Source organism: Gavia stellata, chromosome 18 (assembly GCF_030936135.1).
Source record: "Gavia stellata isolate bGavSte3 chromosome 18, bGavSte3.hap2, whole genome shotgun sequence".
In the NCBI taxonomy this organism is placed as follows: Eukaryota; Metazoa; Chordata; class Aves; order Gaviiformes; family Gaviidae; genus Gavia; species Gavia stellata.
Window position 1 is genome coordinate 2,407,984 of NC_082611.1, and position 19,289 is coordinate 2,427,272.

A 19,289-nucleotide genomic window follows, 5' to 3' on the forward strand; every position below is an offset into this window, starting at 1 on the left:
CCTATAAATACTAACAAAGATAAAGATTTGCTTTTGGTTTTGCTTTAAATTCCTGAACATTTCACTTCCTCACCTGTTAGAGAATACAATAAAAAAATCTATTCACCACCTGGAGCAACGCAGTGTTATCCCAGCCACATCCCACTCCATTATTTTCACTTTAAAATGAGTTCCTGTGTTCAACTACTTCAAATTTTTTTAACACCGCTGATGCCAGAAAGCACAGAAGAGCCCGTCTATGGCAAATCTCGGAAGGTGAGACGTGATACACATTTTCTTGATTTTTCATCTGTTACGATGTCCCGTTTTCAGCCTCAGTCACGGTGAGTACCAGAAGCAACGTTTATGGCACTGGGGGACACGTAATAAACAGCTCTGGGATTATCAAATGCTTCTGTCGCTCCGTGAACCGTGAGAGCCGTTTATTGCCAGCAGCCACCAGATGGTCATGGCTTCTGGCTGCTGGCACCAGGGGACACCTAATTCAAACTGCTGACTCGGTGTCTAAAGGTCCCAGGTTCTGCTAAACCACCCCCGGGTCAGCCAGCACTCAGGTCTGACTTTCTTGCTTCTGTTTTTCCTTTTTAATAAAAAAAATAGCAATGCAAAAGAACACACCGCAATGAACGCCGCTCGGTGAACCTACGGCACTGAGCCTCGGGGACACGAGCAAAGTTTGGAGAGACTCTGTTGATAAATCCACCCGAGACGGAGCTGACGCAATGCCGGTTCTCCGGTCGCTCTTCCAGCTCAGCATTGCAAATGATGCCCCAACACCATCTCCCCGACAAGCTCCCGAAGGACCCAGCTCCTACCAGATCCCGGTGGGTGAGTCCTCTCACTGGGCTGAATTTCTGCCCGCCGTGAGCTCCGGCGTTCGTTAGCACCCTAATGAGGTGCCTTCCGCCACGTGGGTGCCTTCCGCCACGTGGGTGATCGCGAAGGTGCTGGGGCTGCACCGTGCCCCTTCCCCAGCCATCAGAAAGGTGCCACTTCCATGGGGTCTTCCGAGCAGCCCCAAAAAGGAGGTGGCAGGGAGCAGCGGGGAGGCCCAGCTCGCTGTCACAAGCCACAGACTCTACTTCGGCCGATAAACGCATGGGCAGTCAAACCAAGGGCCATAAAACCAAAGAGAAAACACGGCCAAAATGGGAACACAACCCATAGCAAGGAGGTTTCACGCTCCTCTCAACACCACCGAGTGAGACCAGCTGATGGTGCAGCATCAGCGCGCTGCTCCTCGCACGGAAAGCCAACCCCAGCACAGCTAATCAGAGCTAAAACCCCTCCGTAAACATTATTAAAGCTGTATCCGTCCACGGCAAGGGCTGTGCTGGCCTAGCCCAGCACGCCTTTTGTAGCAATAATTAATAGAGGTTCCCCAGAGCCCTCCTGGACCGGAGCCAAGGTGTCATTATTTGTGTGTAACAGATCCACTGCTTGTGTAACCCAACAAACTGCGACACCACCCTGTAACGCGCCCGGAGCTATAAACCATCGTTTATGGGAACGCCGGTGCGGCTGTGAGTCTCTGGGCTATGGGCCGGCTCCTGCCCCGCATGCCGGGAGCGCCCGCTGGCTCGCTCGGCGATGCTGCACTGACGGGAAAATGGGTTCTCAAATGAGAATATGTGCAAAACCCCCAAAATATCTGTTCTTACAGAGGTCTTGGCTCCTGTACGTGGAGGCAGCATGTTCCCATCACCCTGTACCGATGCTCTGACAAGGTGCTACAAGAGAAGGCTGGATGCCCAGGGAACCTCACTCCAAGAAGGACACTCATGTGCTGGAGTGTGTCCAGAGAAGGGCGACGGAGCTGGTGAGGGGTCTGGAGCACAAGTCTGATGAGGAGCGGCTGAGGGAGCTGGGGGTGTTCAGTCTGGAGAAGAGGGGGCTGAGGGGAGACCTCATCGCTCTCTACAACTCCCTGAAAGGGGGTTGTGGGGAGGTGGGTGTTGGTCTCTTCTCCCATGTAACTAGCGATAAAACGAGAGGAAATGGCCTCAAGTTGCGCCAGGGGAGGTTCAGGCTGGATATTAGGAAAAATTTCTTTCCCGAGAGAGTGGCAAAGCATTGGAACAGGCTGCCCAGGGAGGCGGTGGAGTCACCAACGTGTGGACGTGGCACTGCGGGACATGGTTTAGTGGGCATGGTGGGGTTGGGTTGGTGGTTGGACTTGATGATCTTACAGGTCTTTTCCAACCTTAGTGATTCTGTGATTCTGTGTAACCCCAGAAATGTGATAATGAGAAATACTCAAATACAACGGTGGGAAACTAACTCAGCAGTTGTGCTCCAAGCTGGGCTTCTGCCCTGTTTTTTTTCAGACTATATACAGACCTACATCCAGCTCAGAGTATAAACCATTTTGGGTTTATACATTTATACCATCTTGGGCTGTGTAAATCATCTCAGAGGAAGCGCTTTGGTAAAAGGTGGAAGTTCTTAGTGTCTTAGCTGGAAAAGGAGTCTCTCCTCAGAAGGTTTGGGGGATGCACTGTGCTAAAGCTGAAAAACATCAGCAGGGTTCAAGAGGAAGTTCATTTCACACAGTGCTGTGAACCTTCATCCTTGTTTGCATCTTGAGAGCCTCAAACGGAAAATATGAGCAAGAGCATAGTATTACTTGAGTTGAACCAAAATTCCCTTAAAATGTTTTCTCAGCTAAAAATAACTTTGTCAACAAAATAGACACTTCTGTGAAAAATTTCCTTTTGTAGAAAACCTTGGGGTTTTCATCTGTGCCTTTCACTTGCTGACGTTTGCTTTGCCTCTTCATTGAAAACACAAACACTTCCAAGACAAGTGCCCACAGAACCAATCTCATTTTTGCAGGACTGTTTTGTCTTTGAAATACCTCAGTTAGGCTGGTAGAAATGGGGGGTGGGGGGGTTGATCTGAGCTCGCAGAGTGATCATGGCAAAAAAAATCTAAAGCTGACGGGCAGGAAACCACTTCAGCATGGTGGTGTTGGGTTGATGGTTGGACTTGTTGATCTTGAAGGTCTTTTCCAACCTTAATGATTCTGTGATTCTGTGTGATTCTGTGATTTCTGTCCAAGAGAAGTAACGCCAAGCCCTTCATGGACCCGCTTGGGAACGGTCTCACCCAAAGAGTCCTTGTGTCCCCACCAGGAAGGCATTAAGGTGCTGAGAGCACCAGCTCTTCACACCGTCCTCATATTAAACCCACCCTCTTTAAAGACCACTGGGGTACCATCAAATACAAAACCCAATTCATCAACAGGAACCACGTGTGCACATCCAAGATAGTAACAACACGGAGCCTGGGTACGTCCAGCTCCCTCAGCAAAACTCAAAGCTTACCGTGGGGGTGCTCTGCCTGCAAACGGGTTCGTTGCCATCAAGGACAAGGTCGCCTCTTCCTGGGCCAGCAGCTTCCCGGCCAAGTGGATTATCCATTCATTCTGCTCATAGGTCTTGGGGAAGGAATAAGAAATACAAATGTTAAGCACTGACGGGCTTGCCATGTAGCGTTATTAGCATTAAAGACTCCCGTGAGGTCTCTGGGGAGAGATTACAACTGATTCGGGTAGCAAACAATGAATTTCCTGGTGTTGTAGGCAACAGATCCCGTGGGATCCAACACCTTGAGGTCCAGACCGAGACCCTTCGGCATCTGCGGGGAGCAGGGAGAGCCTCACTGAGCTTGGCTCATCTGGAAATCATTCCCGAGGGTACGGACACAACCAAGGGTGTGCAAGTCGCAAAGGTTGAGTTGTTTGTTAGCTGAGCTGGGACGGCTACGTGCACTCTCCCAGCCTGCCCCAACTGCAAAGTAGCGTCCCCCATCTCAAGCACCCCCAAAGGCGTTCACATCACAGCTAAGCGGGGTGAAGAGCATGCCCATGGCCAGCAGCCACGGCTCAGCTGACGATCAGAGACTAGATGACGGTCAAGGATGCATGTCCACCTTCACCCAGCCCGGACGGTGACCTCTGCTCAAGGCGCGATGCCTGAGAGGGCATTTCTGCCAGCCCTGCACCCCTGCTGAGCCCGCGGCACTGCTCTGTCCCAGTGCCAGGGAGAAGCCTACAACTGGCGTGACCAGGAAAGCCTGGTGCATCGCTGGTCCAGGAGACGTGAAGCACACACAGAGCCCTTCCCTGGGCAAGGGGCACCCACCACCCCTGGTTCTCCCCAACACCCATCAGCTATGTCTCCTCCTCCACCTTGGATCACAAATCTCTTTTTGACTTTACATCTATCTACCATAGCTGGAGGTGTTCTTGCCTATTCTGCCCCCCGAACACTTGATTTTAATCATTTCTTTCAGCAGCAAGCTCCACAGAGGAACAGTAATGGCACGTTTTGAAATGACGATCCATCCATCGTTTTAAAATAGGTTGCTATCCTTGCTGTGTTATCAGAGAGAAGAGAAGAGACTTCTCTACTCCCGATTCCTTTCTCTTGCATACTCTTTATTTCCTTTCATCTGATCTGTCCCCTTTACATGCCGTTCCCTCAATCATGCAGCCACTGAAAGGGAGCAGGTCAGCTCTGGGGAGCCGCAGTCCAAGCTGCAGTGGCAGAACTTGACTCTGCATTTACCTCCCTCCAGGAATCCATGCATCTCAGGCTCTTCGCAGGGATTCTTGCCGAGGCTCCATAAAAAGCACTTCCCCTTCTGGTGACTTTCTGTGCCTTATACTTCCATTAAGATTTTTTTTTTCCTCCTTTTTTATGTGTACCTAAATGGATTTTTTAATGCAAGCAGTAGGGGACACTGTGGGAAAGCGAAACCCGGCAGCTGTACCTGCCGGACTGTGACTAATGCAGAACATCAAGGCAAAGTTACTCTGCAAATCTTTTCTAATGGTAAAGTTTGTTATTTCCGTTACTAAGGGAAACAGAGGAGATGGAAAACACCAAACACTGGTGGAAAGGCCCATCGAGCGGCAGCTCTACCTCGCAGGGTTTCTGACCCGTGCTCATCACAATTTAGAGGAAAACCACAGTTATTGAAGCCAACAACTTTTTAAAAAAGATTCCTCTCCCCATCCGCCTACTTCCGTCCTGCCTCGCCGCGCGGCTCGTTCCATCTGCTGTCCCGGCTGCACCACCAACGTGGATGGGTGGTGGAGCCCGGGATGTTTCCCACCGCCAGCCCCGTGCCAAGTTCTGCCCACCCCAAAGCCCTCTTTAACCTCCGGCGCACCCCCCTCTCGCCATCCCCTGTCTCCCATCTCCCGGTCCCCTTCCCTGCGCAGAGGAGGTGGTGGCGGCTCGCAAGGTGGGACAGGGCAACCTCAGCCCCCGCGGGACCGAGGCCACCGTGGCCCTGATGCAGCGGTCTGGGAGGGAGCCGCGGTGAGCCCTGGAGCCGGGAGCTCGGCATCACGCGAGACGTTAAACACAAACCTTGCAAGGCTCGCAGTAACCCCGCCAGGGCTGGCAGGGTCGCAGGAAAAGCCGGCAGCATCCCCGCCAAGGGCCCGACCGCGTCACGTTTCACGGGACGACTCACGCCAAGACTCCCAGCCGCGCCGAGCGACTCCGTGCCCCTCGACGGCTCGGCGATGCCCGAGATGCTCGGCTCAGGCCGGGCTTTGGGAGGGTGGGTGCCACGCTGGGACCTGCAGCCCGGGGAATCCTTGGTTGTGAGTGAGAAACTCCTGAGAGGTGCAACAGCAATTGCAGATGATCAGATGTCGCGAGTCAGTGCTTCAGCATCCTATGTCTCCTCGGAGATCCATTCCTAAAGGGCTCTGTATGATTTTAAGCGCTCTTTCTAGTAGGGCCTGGGAAGTGTGAGGGTTCCTGTGTGCGAGTTGGGGAGAAGCTGGAGAAGAACAGAAACAGAAATCACCAGAGTCCCGGAGCTAGAGCTTTATGGAGGATCCCAAATCTTCAAAGCCCGATTCAAAACCATGTGGCTCTGTAATGGTGGAATCGGCTCCCTGACTCACGTGGTCTCCAAATTGTTAATTAGCAGCTCCATGCGCACGAGAGTTGGACTTCTGGTTTGTAAAGTGTTTTTCTTGTAAAATTTACAACATGTCTGGCCCCAGCAAAGTCTGCGGTGAGAAATTTCCACCCGGTGCAGCCCCCGACACTCCCCCCAGCATGAAGGCTTAGACATCGTGCACTGCCGATGCTCGGAGCACGCAGGAGCTGAGCTGCACTAACGACCGCGCTGTTTAACTCATTACTCTGTAAAGTGATATGGCGGCAAAGGGAGGGAAAAAAAAAAAGTCCAGGAGATCTGGGCTGCGTCCTGGGAAGCATCACACCACAGGGTGGGAAGGTGACAGTTCCTCTGTCCGTGGATCCAGTGAGACCCAGACCCGAACACAATGGAGCTGCGATGGTCAGGATGGGAGGGATTCGCCTGGCGTTGAGCTCCGCTTTTGCCAGCTCTGAGCGTGCAAAACAGGACAGTCAGAGCTTGAACCATCCAGTGGATTAATCAAAAAGCCAGGGCAGATGCAGACATTGCTTTACGGTGGGCAGGCATGCCCGTATTGGGTTCACCTTTAGGTTTTGGATCTTCACCGAGCACAAAGACAGGCAGCTGGGGACTGACCCTGCACCAGCGATGCCGGTCCCCAGATGCTCTGTCTCCCTGCACCTCCATCAAGACACGGGCACAGACCGAGACTCCCACACCCGCCTCCTGTCCTCCAAAACCTGGGGTTGCAGCTCCCTTTGTGCCACGCAGGGCCCGTGCCGCACCCATACTGGGATTACTGGGGGACCAGCGACCCACACAGCTGGCTGCTACAAGTTGCCGGTCGGAGCATGCCGAAACGTGCCAAGAGCTGCACAACTCACTGTCCGACCCTGAACAGAGCATCCCTGGGGAGATGCAGCCCACCACGGATGTGGACATGACTCTCTCCTTTATCTTTTGAGAGCTTTCTTTCTGTTTTAGCATACAAAGCAACTAAGGAACCTAAACAGAAAAAACCCCATCATCAATCCAACTAAAATGCCTGAGAAAAGCAGCTCAGCAGAGTTAAGGTTCCCAAAGCAACGCTACCGTCGCCACAAAGCCAAAGCCTTTCCGTGTTCACGGACAGTCCGTGCAGACCCAGGGAAATGCAGCAGGCGCAGCTCTCCAGCAAGCCGGATCACCTTTAACTGTCCTTACAGCCGGTACCAGCACTCAGGACCTCAAGACATGGCATTCTCACCTTGAATACATTAACTTGTATACAGAAGTATTTAGGACCTTTACAGAATTTAAAACCAAATCACCGCTAAGTCAGGCACCAGCAAGGAACTGGGGGCAAACCAGATGCAGTAGCGACGAAACTCTGCAGAGATAACAAAGTAGAAGAGAATATAATCATCGCAAAAAATACATATAAAAACCACCCGGCGCTACAGGGAACATGTTCCCAACTGAAATAATAATAATAAGAATCCTTTTCCTCTAGCTTTAATTGGTCATTTAATGAAAAAGGACTGCGGATTAGCGTGACATTTTATTGAATCTCGGTCCTGGCACAGGCACGCGGGAGGAGGTAAGTATGAGATGCACATGTGGAAACAGCTGGAAACTTGGCACGGGAGCCCAGCATTATTATTTCACATGGTTGGGAGCCCTGCACGGTTTCACATCGGCGTTGGTGTGCGAGGGCGGATGACAGAGGGGTAGGGGAGGTTTACATTTCCCGCGCTATGTCGTAAGGGGCGTTTTTCGCGTCACAGCCTACCCTCTTTGGGGATGTAAAGCGGTAACTCCACCGTCCTGCATGTTTTCACCCAATATTCACATTGCTGTTTCCACTGCTGTTTCCACTTCTGTAGCTCAGCGCCTTCAACTGTTCCTGTTTAGGGAACTTGAGCTATCAGCTGGAGAAATAATCCACGTCCCACAGAAAAGAGGGCGTAACTAATGCAATCCTTTGCTTTTTTATAATATTCCAGCTCGCCAATGTTTGCTACCATCCCGCTACCCAAGTGACTTAACCAAGGAAGGTCAAAGGCTACGTCAGGTCGCATCACTTCTCATTATCTCCAATAACCACATCCCCTTCTTTCTACTAGTTTCCCAAAGAGGCAAGCTGTTTCTCCGCCGGTCTGGCTCGACGTATAGTGTTTCAGTGGAGGCAGCTTCTCAAGCCTCACTAAAAGCCATCCCTTAGCCCGTCCTACTAGAAAATGCTTGGGAAAGCTGCGGGTCCCCGGAGGAGGTGGGTGCAGCACCGAACGCGGCAGGTCCGGGCCGAGGAATAAAAGGCGGAGCAAGACTTTGGGAACCGGCTCTTAGATCTTGCCTATATGGGGAAATCGCGCACCTGGCAGAGCTCCCGTATCACCTCTGTATTTGGAAAGAAAAGTCACTTTGTTCCAGAATAGAGTCTAGACAGGGAGATACAATAGCCACCGTAGACAATAATCATTCCCTGCATAGACAAGGTCTTGCTCTGTATTTATACAGTCCGCGGCACGATAGGCTATCATCAGTCTTATTTGGGTTTCCGGGCACTTCCATCACACTATCACTACTAGAGGTGAGTCTGCCCGTCATCCAGCCTGCAGTTTGCCTAAATGCAGCTTGGGGCTTTGAAATTATTTATATTCACAGGGAGACACGTAATCACAGTTAAAAGAAGAAAATAAAATTCTTACATGCTGAACATGGACCAAAATGTATGAATGCTGCAATGGAAAATGGAAGTGAATTGAGGCCTGTATTTTTAGAAGGGGGAAGAAAGGAAATGTAAAAGGCTGTGCTTAGTATGCTGCACATGAGGTTTAGGTTTTATTACGTTACACACACCTCCTCCTCCATTCTGCTGCCCTGCGTGCCTTTTTCCTGTAAGCACCTTCTGGCTGGAAGACCGAGATAGGAGAGGCTTGAATAAAGTATTTTACAAAAATATTAATCTGCCTTCTCTATAAATAGGGGTTATTTTTTCTCAGCTCTTCCAGTTTCTGTGCGATAACGTGAAGTCTCCCTCACGACTCCCTGTTCCCACCCAGGAGAGATCCTCAGAGCATCAATCCCGTTGCTGAAGTTTCTCTCTTCTCTTAGGAAAGCAGCTGAAGTTTATTTATAAACTTACACATCCTATCTGGAAAACACACGATGCTTCTTGGAGCATCGCAGGTGCTGCTCCGCGGCGGGTTTGCCGCCGGCCCGCAGAGCCCCGGGGGACACAGCAACACGGGCCACCAGCCTGAGCGGTTCCTGCGCCCGTCCTGACACGCAGAGACATTTGGAGCGGCTTCAGGGTACGACGCAACAAGAGAGTGGGCTTTAAAAAACAGTATGAAGATGGCATTAGCTTTGTTATTTTGCGAGTAGTTATTATTTGGTAAGCACCAAGCGCGTGCCTTCGCCTTGGCCAAATGCAGTCCCCAGAGACAGTAAATAATAACCTTCATGCCATAGGAAGGAGGGGAAAAGCCTTCCCTTTGATTTTCCTTTATTCAGAGCACCGAAAGCTTTCCACTGCTGCCCACTGGTGAAGAACAAATCTTTGGTACAATAAACAACTGGCTTTTGTAAAGCCCAAGACATCCCGCTACCAGGAAAAGTGACCAACTTGAAGCCCTGAAACTATGAGCAGTATTTTGTTTTCTGGTTGCTGTTTATTAACGATGCTGAATCCACCCCCAGCCTGCCAAAAATTGTAATGTTTTTTGTACCAGCGGCACCGCATAGCTGAGTTCTGGGTTGTGAGGGCCAGGCTCCTTCTACAAATGCCCACCATAAAGGAGAAGGCGAATAACTACAGGAGCCTTGCCGTCAGAAGCTGGAGGACAGACAAAGCTTTAACAATTTGTCTCCAGCTTCTGTAAAAACGGGATGTCTTTGCACTAACACAATAAAGTGTCAAGGGGTGAAAGTTCTTCCTCATGCTTAACCTGAATTTTCCTGAGATTAAATCATATTCTGCCATTTCATCCATTATTTCCTCCCTTCTCCACAGGGACACGGAAAACAGATTGCTGCTTTCCCCTTTGCAGTAGGTTTTCACCTATTCCAAACCTGTTTTGACACCGGGATGCCCACGCAGATTTGTTCGCTCTGCTGCCATGGGAGAAGGTTTCCGCACCTCTGCTCTTCCTGCGGGTCCCTCTTCTGCACCCTCGCCAGTCAGCTGCATCCTTCCCGAACTGGGTGCTCGGCTGAGCGTGGTGGGAGGGTGACACCATGCCCGCCGAACGATGGCTCACCTATCATGGTGTTGCGGTTGCCTTTTCACAACGACTTTTCATACGCCTGCTCATCTTGAGACGCACACTCAGGCTTCCCCGGAGCATGATGCTCCGCTCCGTCCCGTCCCGGGGCAACCCGCCTGCGTGCAGCACCGCGCACGCCTCTCCCGTCCGCTCGGAGCAAAACCATTAAGAACACTGGGATTTTAGACCTTGTCCTCCGTTGTGCCCACAGCTTGGTGGCATCTGCAAACGCAAAGAGCACATCGTGCCGTTCTTTTCAATTAGCAGTAGCTCCTCTCAAAAATGCGCACGGGCATTAAGTTGGCTCAGACCTTGGTTTAAATTGCTTCGATGGAGGTAGGTGATCCGGAGCGACCGACCTCAGCAACAAGCCCCTGAACATCAGCTCCCAACCGATAGACGCATTATTTTTGGTGAGATCCCCCCAGCCCACTTTGCACGCAGGTTATCAGCTGGGCGGTGGAGCAAAGGGGGTCCCGTCCGCAGCGGCTGCTGAGAAACGACTGAAAAGGGTCGCACAGATTCCCACACGCCGCTGCTGGTTCGTGGGAGTTTTTCCCCTTCTGCAGACGGGAAGAAGCAACGCAGACATGTTTCTGGATGGGTTACGTCCCTGCCAGAACTAAATGAAGGGCTTCAATTCAGAGCTACAGCACCCTCGGGATGTCGAGACATACAAAACAAAGAGGGGGTTTAGAAAACAAGTGAAAAGGCATATTATATTTAGATAATAAAATTAACATCATGAAAACTGTTTCCTGGAAAATAATGCCATGTTACATTACATATAATTATGGTGCTACTGGAACGGTAATTAAGAGGCAGTCAACTAATAAATTGCAATTCGGAGGTGGAGCAGCGCCGCGGCTCCTCCTGTTCCCACGCCGGGGCCGTGCCGGTGGCTGCCCATCCGCGCCGGCCCGTGCCAGCCGTGCCAAGGGCCTGGCTCTCCCATGCTCCGGCTCTTCAAAGCGAATCCTGCGGCTATAGCCAAGGTGGAAAGTTTCGCAGGAAACCCCGGAGCGGAGGAAGGCGTCGTATGTCAAGTGGTGATGAGGTGCAAAGAGGAACCTGTCATGAGCGGCACAAAGGGATGGTAAATATCTTCCCTCCAAGACCCGGGCTTTTCTGCAGCCTGTCAGAGCTGGATATGTCAGCTCCTTACCCGGCCACTGCCAACGAACTGCAAAAGCAGCCCTGCGGCCGCCTGCTCGGGAAGCGATGGGGCAGGCGGTGAGCAGCGGCGTAGAAAAAATCCAGAACTTTAAAAAACAAATTAAATCTAATCCAGAGGCTGAAGTAACTTGGTTTTACGGACTCCATAAACTACTGTAGAGGGTTTGCAAAACTTGCCTGGCTTCACAAACTTCTTCTGGGGTTTCAACTTCTGGTTTCTCATCCTTTCTGCAGCTCTGCGTGACTCGTCTAAACAACACCCGAACAACGGCGACTTCTCCTGGCTGCGGCAGCGCGGGGACGATGGCAGGACAGCCAGCTTCCCCAGGGATGACAGCCGGCACCAAATGTACAGCTCACAGTTTTCAAACAAACATCTGGCTGCTCCAAATGGGATTTACTTCCATGCTTAAGCAGGTATTTACATGCCTGAACATCCAGATTTGAAAATGCTTGCTGCTGTGCCTAGGCTACTTGCCTTCCTATTGTGTCCAATAAGAGTCATCCCTGCTTTTCAGAAGGCTTTTTTCTTCTCCTTTCTGCACTTTTTGTTGATATTTCTTCTAAACAGGATCTGAAATTGCTTCACGGAGACCTGTGTGCACCGGGGGGGCCACGGGGAAGTCCCCCGCGTCAGGAGGGGAGGAGGGAGCGTTGCGGGACGCGCGGGATGCGCACGCTGGGACGGCCGGGAAGGGGCGAGAGACCCATCTGCACCCAGTGCCGCCATCGCGGGGAGGTGACGGACGCGCTCCAGGGCTGACGCACACCTCCGGCACGCACCCAGCCGGCACGCACCCACCGGCGCACGAGACCCACAACGCTAATTGCTGCTAATGAGCTGGCGTGGACAGACGCCTTGGCAGGCAGGCACTCCAGCAGCCCCCCGCACCCAGGCTAACAGAAACACCCGGGGGAGCCTTCCAGTGAATTAAACGCTAATAATAAAGATGCAAAGAGGCCGTGTTATTTCCTTTTCCTCCTCCTCCCCAGGCTGTCCCGTACATCCCGGTCACTCAGCACCCGGCCTGGTTCTGCGCAGAGACGGCGCTGGGGTGTAACGGCGTCTCTCAGCGCCAGCACAGCCCGCGATGCCTCAGTATTTATGCCCTGTCCTCCTTTGGTTTCAAACCCGAGATCATTTTGCGTTTTAAAGCCTTTGGGTATTCCTGCCCTGGAAACCAACAGCCTTTCTCTCATCTCAGAAACACTTTTCTCCTCCACAGATACAACCTTTGGTTGGGTGAACCGGATTTCTCCTCCGCTGCCGGAGCCCTCCCAAAATGCAGTCAGATTTAAACCAGCTCCCATTCAACCTCCTGCACCTTTACGTAATGCTGGGCACCGTTGCTGGCTTGAGTTTTAAACTTTGCTGTCATCTTGCTGAGGGATAAGCATACCTAATGCAGATTAAATGAAATTCCAGCACACAAAAACTAGCGGGGTAAATATAAAACCATAGCCAAAGAGCGATGGTTATGTCATCGCTGAGGAATCCAAAAGGCGCCTAAATGAAAATACCACAAAGAAAGCAAACAGAGAACTTTGGGGCAGGGGGAGAGGAGTGAGGGAAGAGGATACGCCGGGAGAGGATACAGGAACAAAGAGAAAAGCCCGTGATAATCTGAGATGGGTTTTGCCTTACGCCACTGCTGTAAGCCCCAGTTTTGTAAAACCGGGTCCAAGTTCTCACGCTCAGGTGAATAAGATTTTGCAGAATAGGCTAAATATACACAAGAATTAATTTTACAGGTTTCCTCCCCTCTTCTCTTTTTTAATTTATGGCTGCCACCTGTTTGCTGATACCACGTGGAGAAAACATTTTGAGGGACCCTACGTCCACAGGTAGGCAGGCGGGCAGTGGAAGCAACTGCCAGTGTCCCCAGAGGTGTCCCCAGGGGGGATGTGGGTTCAAGCCGGCTGGCGGAGCGGGCAGCTGGGGATGCTGCCAGCCCTGGCGAGTCCCGGGCACGCTGCAACGCAGCTTCTGCCCCGCCGTGCCACCGCGTCGCGAGGCAGGTGCACTCCAGGGGCTTTCTCAATGTCTTTAACTCTCGTTATTGCTGAGAAGCAATTAAAAAGCCTCACATAAAATTTCCAGGAGTTTCATTACGCTAGTAGCAGACATCCTTTAGGAATACAACCTGTTTTTTTTTTAAACATAATTAACTTAGCCGTGGCTTCAAATATTCCCCCACCCACCCCAACACATAGTAAATTCATATAAATTGGTTTTCCTGGACAAGGGACACCCAAGTCTCAGAACACCCAAAGGCACCTACCTGGAAGGCAGCGAACCACATAAGCCAGTCCAGGCGGTAGTGGTAGGGGGTGATAAAGCATGGCCTCCTCTTCAAGTCCCCAGGCTTGCATTTGAAGTCATACTCCTCCCAGACAGCAGCGGGGTCATTGGGATCCAGGCTGGACGTCCCCTGAAGGATGACTTCTGTTCTCTCCTTGGTAATGCTGCAGGACACAACATGGTATTTTTTGTCTCAAGTCATGTAAAAGTTCATGAGAGTCAACATGGCAACACGAGTCAATGGCCTCATGGTACAGTTGGATCCTGATCGGTCAAGCTACAGAGAACCTGTCTATCCGGCAGACTTTTTCCTCTCCAGCAGCAAAGTACATGGAAAACTTCAACTTCCATGACCTCCCACGCTCCCCTCTATCACACTGCGGTTGTGCCAGTCCAAGGAGGGACTGGCCCAGAAAGATGATTCCTACTGAAATTGATGGGTCTGTCTTTCTAGATCAGAGCCTAACAATTGTCCAAGACATTGAGAGAATATAACGAGTGTCTCCCACCACCCACATGAGCATCTTCAACCTGCACCAACTTCTCTCTTTGTCCCATGTTTCCGAAGAAAACCTTTGTTTCTGTTACTCCGATGGCTGCCATGACACAAGAGCTCTCTGATTACAAGCTCCTGATGATATGAGAAAACGGAGATGAAAGAAGGACACAAAACATAGCTCCATCTCCAGGTTTTTAGCAGGTGCCATGTGCAAAAATACAGGCTTGTAACCAGCATGTGGGGCTGCCCTAATGGCACGGCCAATGATATCTGCAGGGGAGGTTTCATGGGCGATTGCGCACAGAAATTCTGCCTCTGCGTTTTGATGGTCTGGCCCAGACGCCTCTAGCTGCGGGATCACGAGAGCAGCTTCCAGCTGGGACCACCCCAGCGTCCCCTTCGCGAGCCTGGCTCGCCCCGCAGTGCCGCTGGCTGTGGGGTGCTGAGCTCCAGCTCGAACCTTGGCCAGGCAAAGGGCAGGACACGCTCGCAACGAGCCCAGGTTAACTGGCTGCAGTTGCATGAGCCTTGAGGAGGTGGCTGGCCCCATACGGAGCACCCCCCAGGAGCTGCCTCTTGGGGCACCATTAACAACTGCCTCTACGTGCCCAACATGTCACCATCCCAGCTGGAAGGCAGGTTTCACGGAGCTATTACTCAGCAAGAGGAGGAGGAGGAGGTAACGTGTGAGCCAACGCAAACCAGGCCAAGAAAAGCAGAAAATGAAAAGAAAGAAGCCCACCATACCTAGCTGATGTATAGAAACTTGGTTAAAAAGCACCCCAGCCTTATGGCAGGTCATGCGTATTCCCTTTGCTGCTTGGCCGGACTCTCTCTGCACAGCGAGGTGGCAGAACAGTGGGGATGGCAAACTCTCTGGGCCACGGCCAGCCCATGTGAAAACACCATCATCAATGACCTGTCAGTGACACTCGCCTACGCTGGAGAGCTGTTTTCCATAACGAACGCATAACTGCGTAACTCTGCCTATCAAAGTTGTCCAGCTCCCAACACCCTTTTAATTTCCTACTGCTTTGGTCCCTCCTCCTCCAACCTGAGAAACCGAAAGTTTGGAAACACACAGCCTCCACCTTCTCCCCTGATGGCTTCCAGTGACAGATGCTTACAACCCAAGGAATGCTGTGCGTCTCCGCTTATAATTGTTACCTACATTTAATAGATTCCTGGATTCTCCAGCCAAGTTCCATATTATACGCTGGGCTGAGTTATGAGCCGTGGCCAGCTGCCCAATGGTTAGAAACACACTGTAAATCAGGGACACCAAATTACTAATAAAAGTATGTTCCTACTGTGTGATTCAAAATATGTCAAGTTTCACATAATCGTATATTCATTATAAGCTGCAATCCTCTTTTTATTGGTTTACATAGGCTGGAATTACAAACATATTACAGCAGCATTTCATCACATGCTCTTTAGGTTCTGGTAACTGTTGAAACAGAAACCATAGACTGAAGAAGAAAAAGAACAACAACCCAAAGAAAACAATCTCCCGTAGCTTCACCACTCCAGCCTTCAAAGAGGTTCAGGGGTTATTTCTCCCTCTCTCTCAAAAAAAGAGAAACTTCAGCATTTTCCACAACTAGCGCTGAGATTTTTAATCATGTTTTTTTCTTTTTTCCTTCCACAGAAATTGCTGCTGTTTGAAAAATGGGGGAAAACATCGTATTAATTTGATGCGCTCCAGGCATCCTCTGCATCTCCAGTGCTCACAGTGAGACCTGCTCCTCCCCTTCACCACCCGCTCGGCCAGCCCTCTCAACAGCCAACCTGCTTCGCCTTTTATAAAACCTATTTAACTACTGTTGGCTTCTCCTTGGGACCTTGTCCAGAGCCCACGAACCCACGAGCTGCCCATCCCGCCCCTCGGCTCAGGCCTCTGGGGAACACTCCATGGCCACCACGGCGAGGTGGTGGCAAAGCCAGAGGTCCATGCAGAGAAGACTGGCCCTGTTGCTGGTCCTGTTGATGGGTCCTGTTGTTGCCCCTGGGGCAAGCTGTTCGGATGAAGCCCTGTTTTTCAACATTTTCTCAGCTGGAAGAGGCGGGGAGGGACAGCACACAAGAACGGTTATGGCGAGCCCAACGGTGGCTCGCCTAAGCCTGGTGACCTGTCCCCAGAAAACCCAGACTCAGAGGCTTAAAAACCAGCCCGGTTGCAAACGCAGCTGGAGATGCTTCCCTTGTCCAGTCCCACCTTGCAGCCGAAAGCGGGATTTCCTGAGCTGAAGGCAGCAGCCAGACTGCCGCTGGGCCTGTCCTCTCAACGTCTTGTTCTTTTTTGAGGCCATTTACACTTTTGTCTCTGCAGTTTCCTGTAGCGATGAATTCCCCAAGTCACTCGTTGGAAAAAGCACTTCCTTTTGTTGGCCTAAAATCTGCTACCCAATAGCTTATGTGAATATTTACAGAGGGAGAGCAAATGCGCGCAGGGGAAGAGAAGTTCACCATAAATATAGTGGGCTGGTGATGCTGAAGACTATCCACTGGATGAACTCTCTCATGGATATTTTAATCCTGCTATTACATTTGCTACATCAATATAATGAGCTAACTAAAAGTGGCTCAAAGAAAACAAATCATAATTCAGTGGGAAAGAAACCTGCTCCTTTTCTCCTTCTCCCTCATAAACAGATATTCCATAAATTATAATTCAGCAGGAAAGAAAACCTGCTCCTTTTCTCCTTCTGCCTCATAAACAGATATTCCAAGTCTACTGGCTACTGGAAGGATTTCTAGGATTTCTTAGGTTTAAGGCACACAGACTGGCTATCGGACTATACTGGAGAGAGGAGCAGAGCTGCACGATGTGCCATTAAAATACATGTACCTCCCGAATGCTCCGTAGGTGTTCACTATTCTGAGAGGGTTGAACGAGGTGTTCATGACTTGTCTGGAGTTGAGCAGGTTTAGGACAACTGGGATGCTGAGATAAGCAATCAGGAGGCCAAAGGAGATGTTCACCACTTTGCGGACGTAGCAGCCTGTTTGGGACACAAAAGCAGACCAGAAGAAGGTGTTTTCACCGCCGGCGATGGGCTGGGCTCCCCCCGCTCCCCTGCCCGACCCCCCCGCGGCGGCCGGGACCCTGCCCGGGTGCTCACAGCTGCTCTCGGCTCTCGGGCTGGGGCTGACAAACGCTCCGCCGTAATCAACCTGACCTTGCCAAGGGCCATACGCTATCGCTCCAGAGATCTGCCTTTCTCTAAATAGTCTGAGAAAGGGCTAAAAAGAAAAATGTCTAAAATGTAAGATTAATCATTGCTTTAATACAGGGGAAAAAACACAGCTGGCACTTGCACCTTGCTTGAAATTGCCCTCCCGGTTTGTAAGCCGTGCGTGGAGTGCCTCCAGCTCCCCGTGGCTCCGTCCCTGCCCGTGGCTGCCTCCTCCCCGCTGCCCCAGGCTCTCGTCGCCCCCCAGACTTATTTCTTGTATTTTCCTCCCTCTCGCTCACTAGCCCCACTCAAACCTCATTTTCCTTTCGCAAAATCTCTACTGCTTATCATTTATGTATGAGACGTGTGTGGCTTCACCAGCGCTTTGGGATTGGGCTTGCAGGAGCAGTGCAGGGCTGTGCTGGGTTTCAGTCTAAGGAGACACCCACTGCAATCAGACAAATAAGCAGACGTGACCTCTGAGGGGTTCCTACCCTTATGGCCGTTTTAAATTTGTTTAACATTAACAGCCAAAGGATCAGATTCAAAGCAATTGCATGTAGCTTTCCCCATATCTCTGCAGGAGAGGGATGTTTATTTGAACCTCTCTCAGAAGCTATTAATAATTGTTTAGTCTGAGAACATTTCTGGAGAATCATTTGATTTGGGAAGGATCTTGCCGAGATGCCTCCCCTCGCCCCCCGTGCTGCTGCCAGAGCAGTACGAGTCCGTCGGGCATTTTTTTGCCTTTTAGATGGGCTAAACTTTCTAGCCTGTAATTAAAGAGCAGGTATAGACACAGAAGCCCTTGACCACATGGGCAGCATCAGCAGCTCCTCAGGTCACACTTTATGGCCATGCACGGACTGCTCATCCTTCAGCAGGTGGTGACAGTCATCATGCCCTTGGGGTCACAGCCACTCAGTCACAGAAAAAAAGGGTTCAATACAGGGAAAAAACCCAACCCCAACATGGCAAGGATGGAGCAAGACTTGGGGAAGGAGCATGGGACACGAGCCAAGGGGTTCTGGATCAAGCAGGCAGGAGCTGAGCACTAGCAATTTGAGGTCTCAGTAGGAATTACACACACACACTTCAAGGAAGTGGCCAGAGCCTGTAAATCAGGTCACGAGCAAAGCACGGCTGGGTACCCTCCCGTCTCCTGCTCTGGTGACCCAGGGCTGAGGGCTCCTCTAAGCCTCTTGCCACACAGCCCATCAGCACCAGCTCAATAGGCTCTGCTTTCTAAGCAGCAAAAGTATGCAGAAATCCAAATTCACCCAGAATATTACAGATACCCTACCCTTTACTTACGGATTACACCTTTTTAAGATTACAGAACAGAGACACATCTACACGCCAGACCGGTGGTAAGTATGGATGGATCTCCTTGCTTGGGCACCCTGGCTTAGTAAGGTGTTCTGGAGAACATCACAGAAAAGGAGCAAGTTCCTTAAAAAAAGCATCTACCTCCCTCTCACGGTGACTCACCGAGTGCCATAGCAAAGAGGTGCCCTTTGGCTTCTCCTTCAGAAAGGAAGGTGCAACTTGAGTGGTGTTTGGGACTGGATGCAAAAATGCAGTTGGTAGGAAAGCTCTAGGCTCTCACAGCCTCTAAAGCAAAGCTACTGGAGGGGAAAAGCTGTTAAAGAGTTCCTCCAGCAAAATACGTAAGATGGGAGACACAGAAAGTTTAATGAAACTGCATTAGCCTTGCTGGAACTATTGCTTCTGGTCAATAAGCTGTGTTTCTTGGTAGATGAGAAAGTACTAGGGACAGATGCTGTATCTTGTTGACATAAACAGATGTTTAGTATATTTAAAAATGAGCATCTGTGATTGTTGTTGATATTATAGGCAATTTGTTGCTTATATGTGGTTTATAAAAATTCTACAAACATGACTCTACATCTGTCAGGCAGCCCCAACGTTGCTTGTGCCAACGATCTTCTGGAACAGGGCTGCTTGACAAC

General features: G+C 50.8%; 1 protein-coding gene across 1 annotated transcript in view; it reads right to left on the bottom strand.

The window, feature by feature from the left end:
* The window catches only part of LMF1 (lipase maturation factor 1), a 210,964-nt gene that overhangs the window by 9,102 nt on the left and 182,573 nt on the right, over positions 1 to 19,289 (bottom strand). The window contains exons 8-10 of the mRNA XM_059826580.1: positions 16,989 to 17,142; positions 13,619 to 13,802; positions 3,327 to 3,439 (exon numbers count right to left, since the gene is read on the bottom strand). Coding sequence (XP_059682563.1) covers positions 3,327 to 3,439; positions 13,619 to 13,802; positions 16,989 to 17,142 — 451 coding nt within the window. The remainder of the gene's footprint in view (positions 1 to 3,326; positions 3,440 to 13,618; positions 13,803 to 16,988; positions 17,143 to 19,289) is intronic.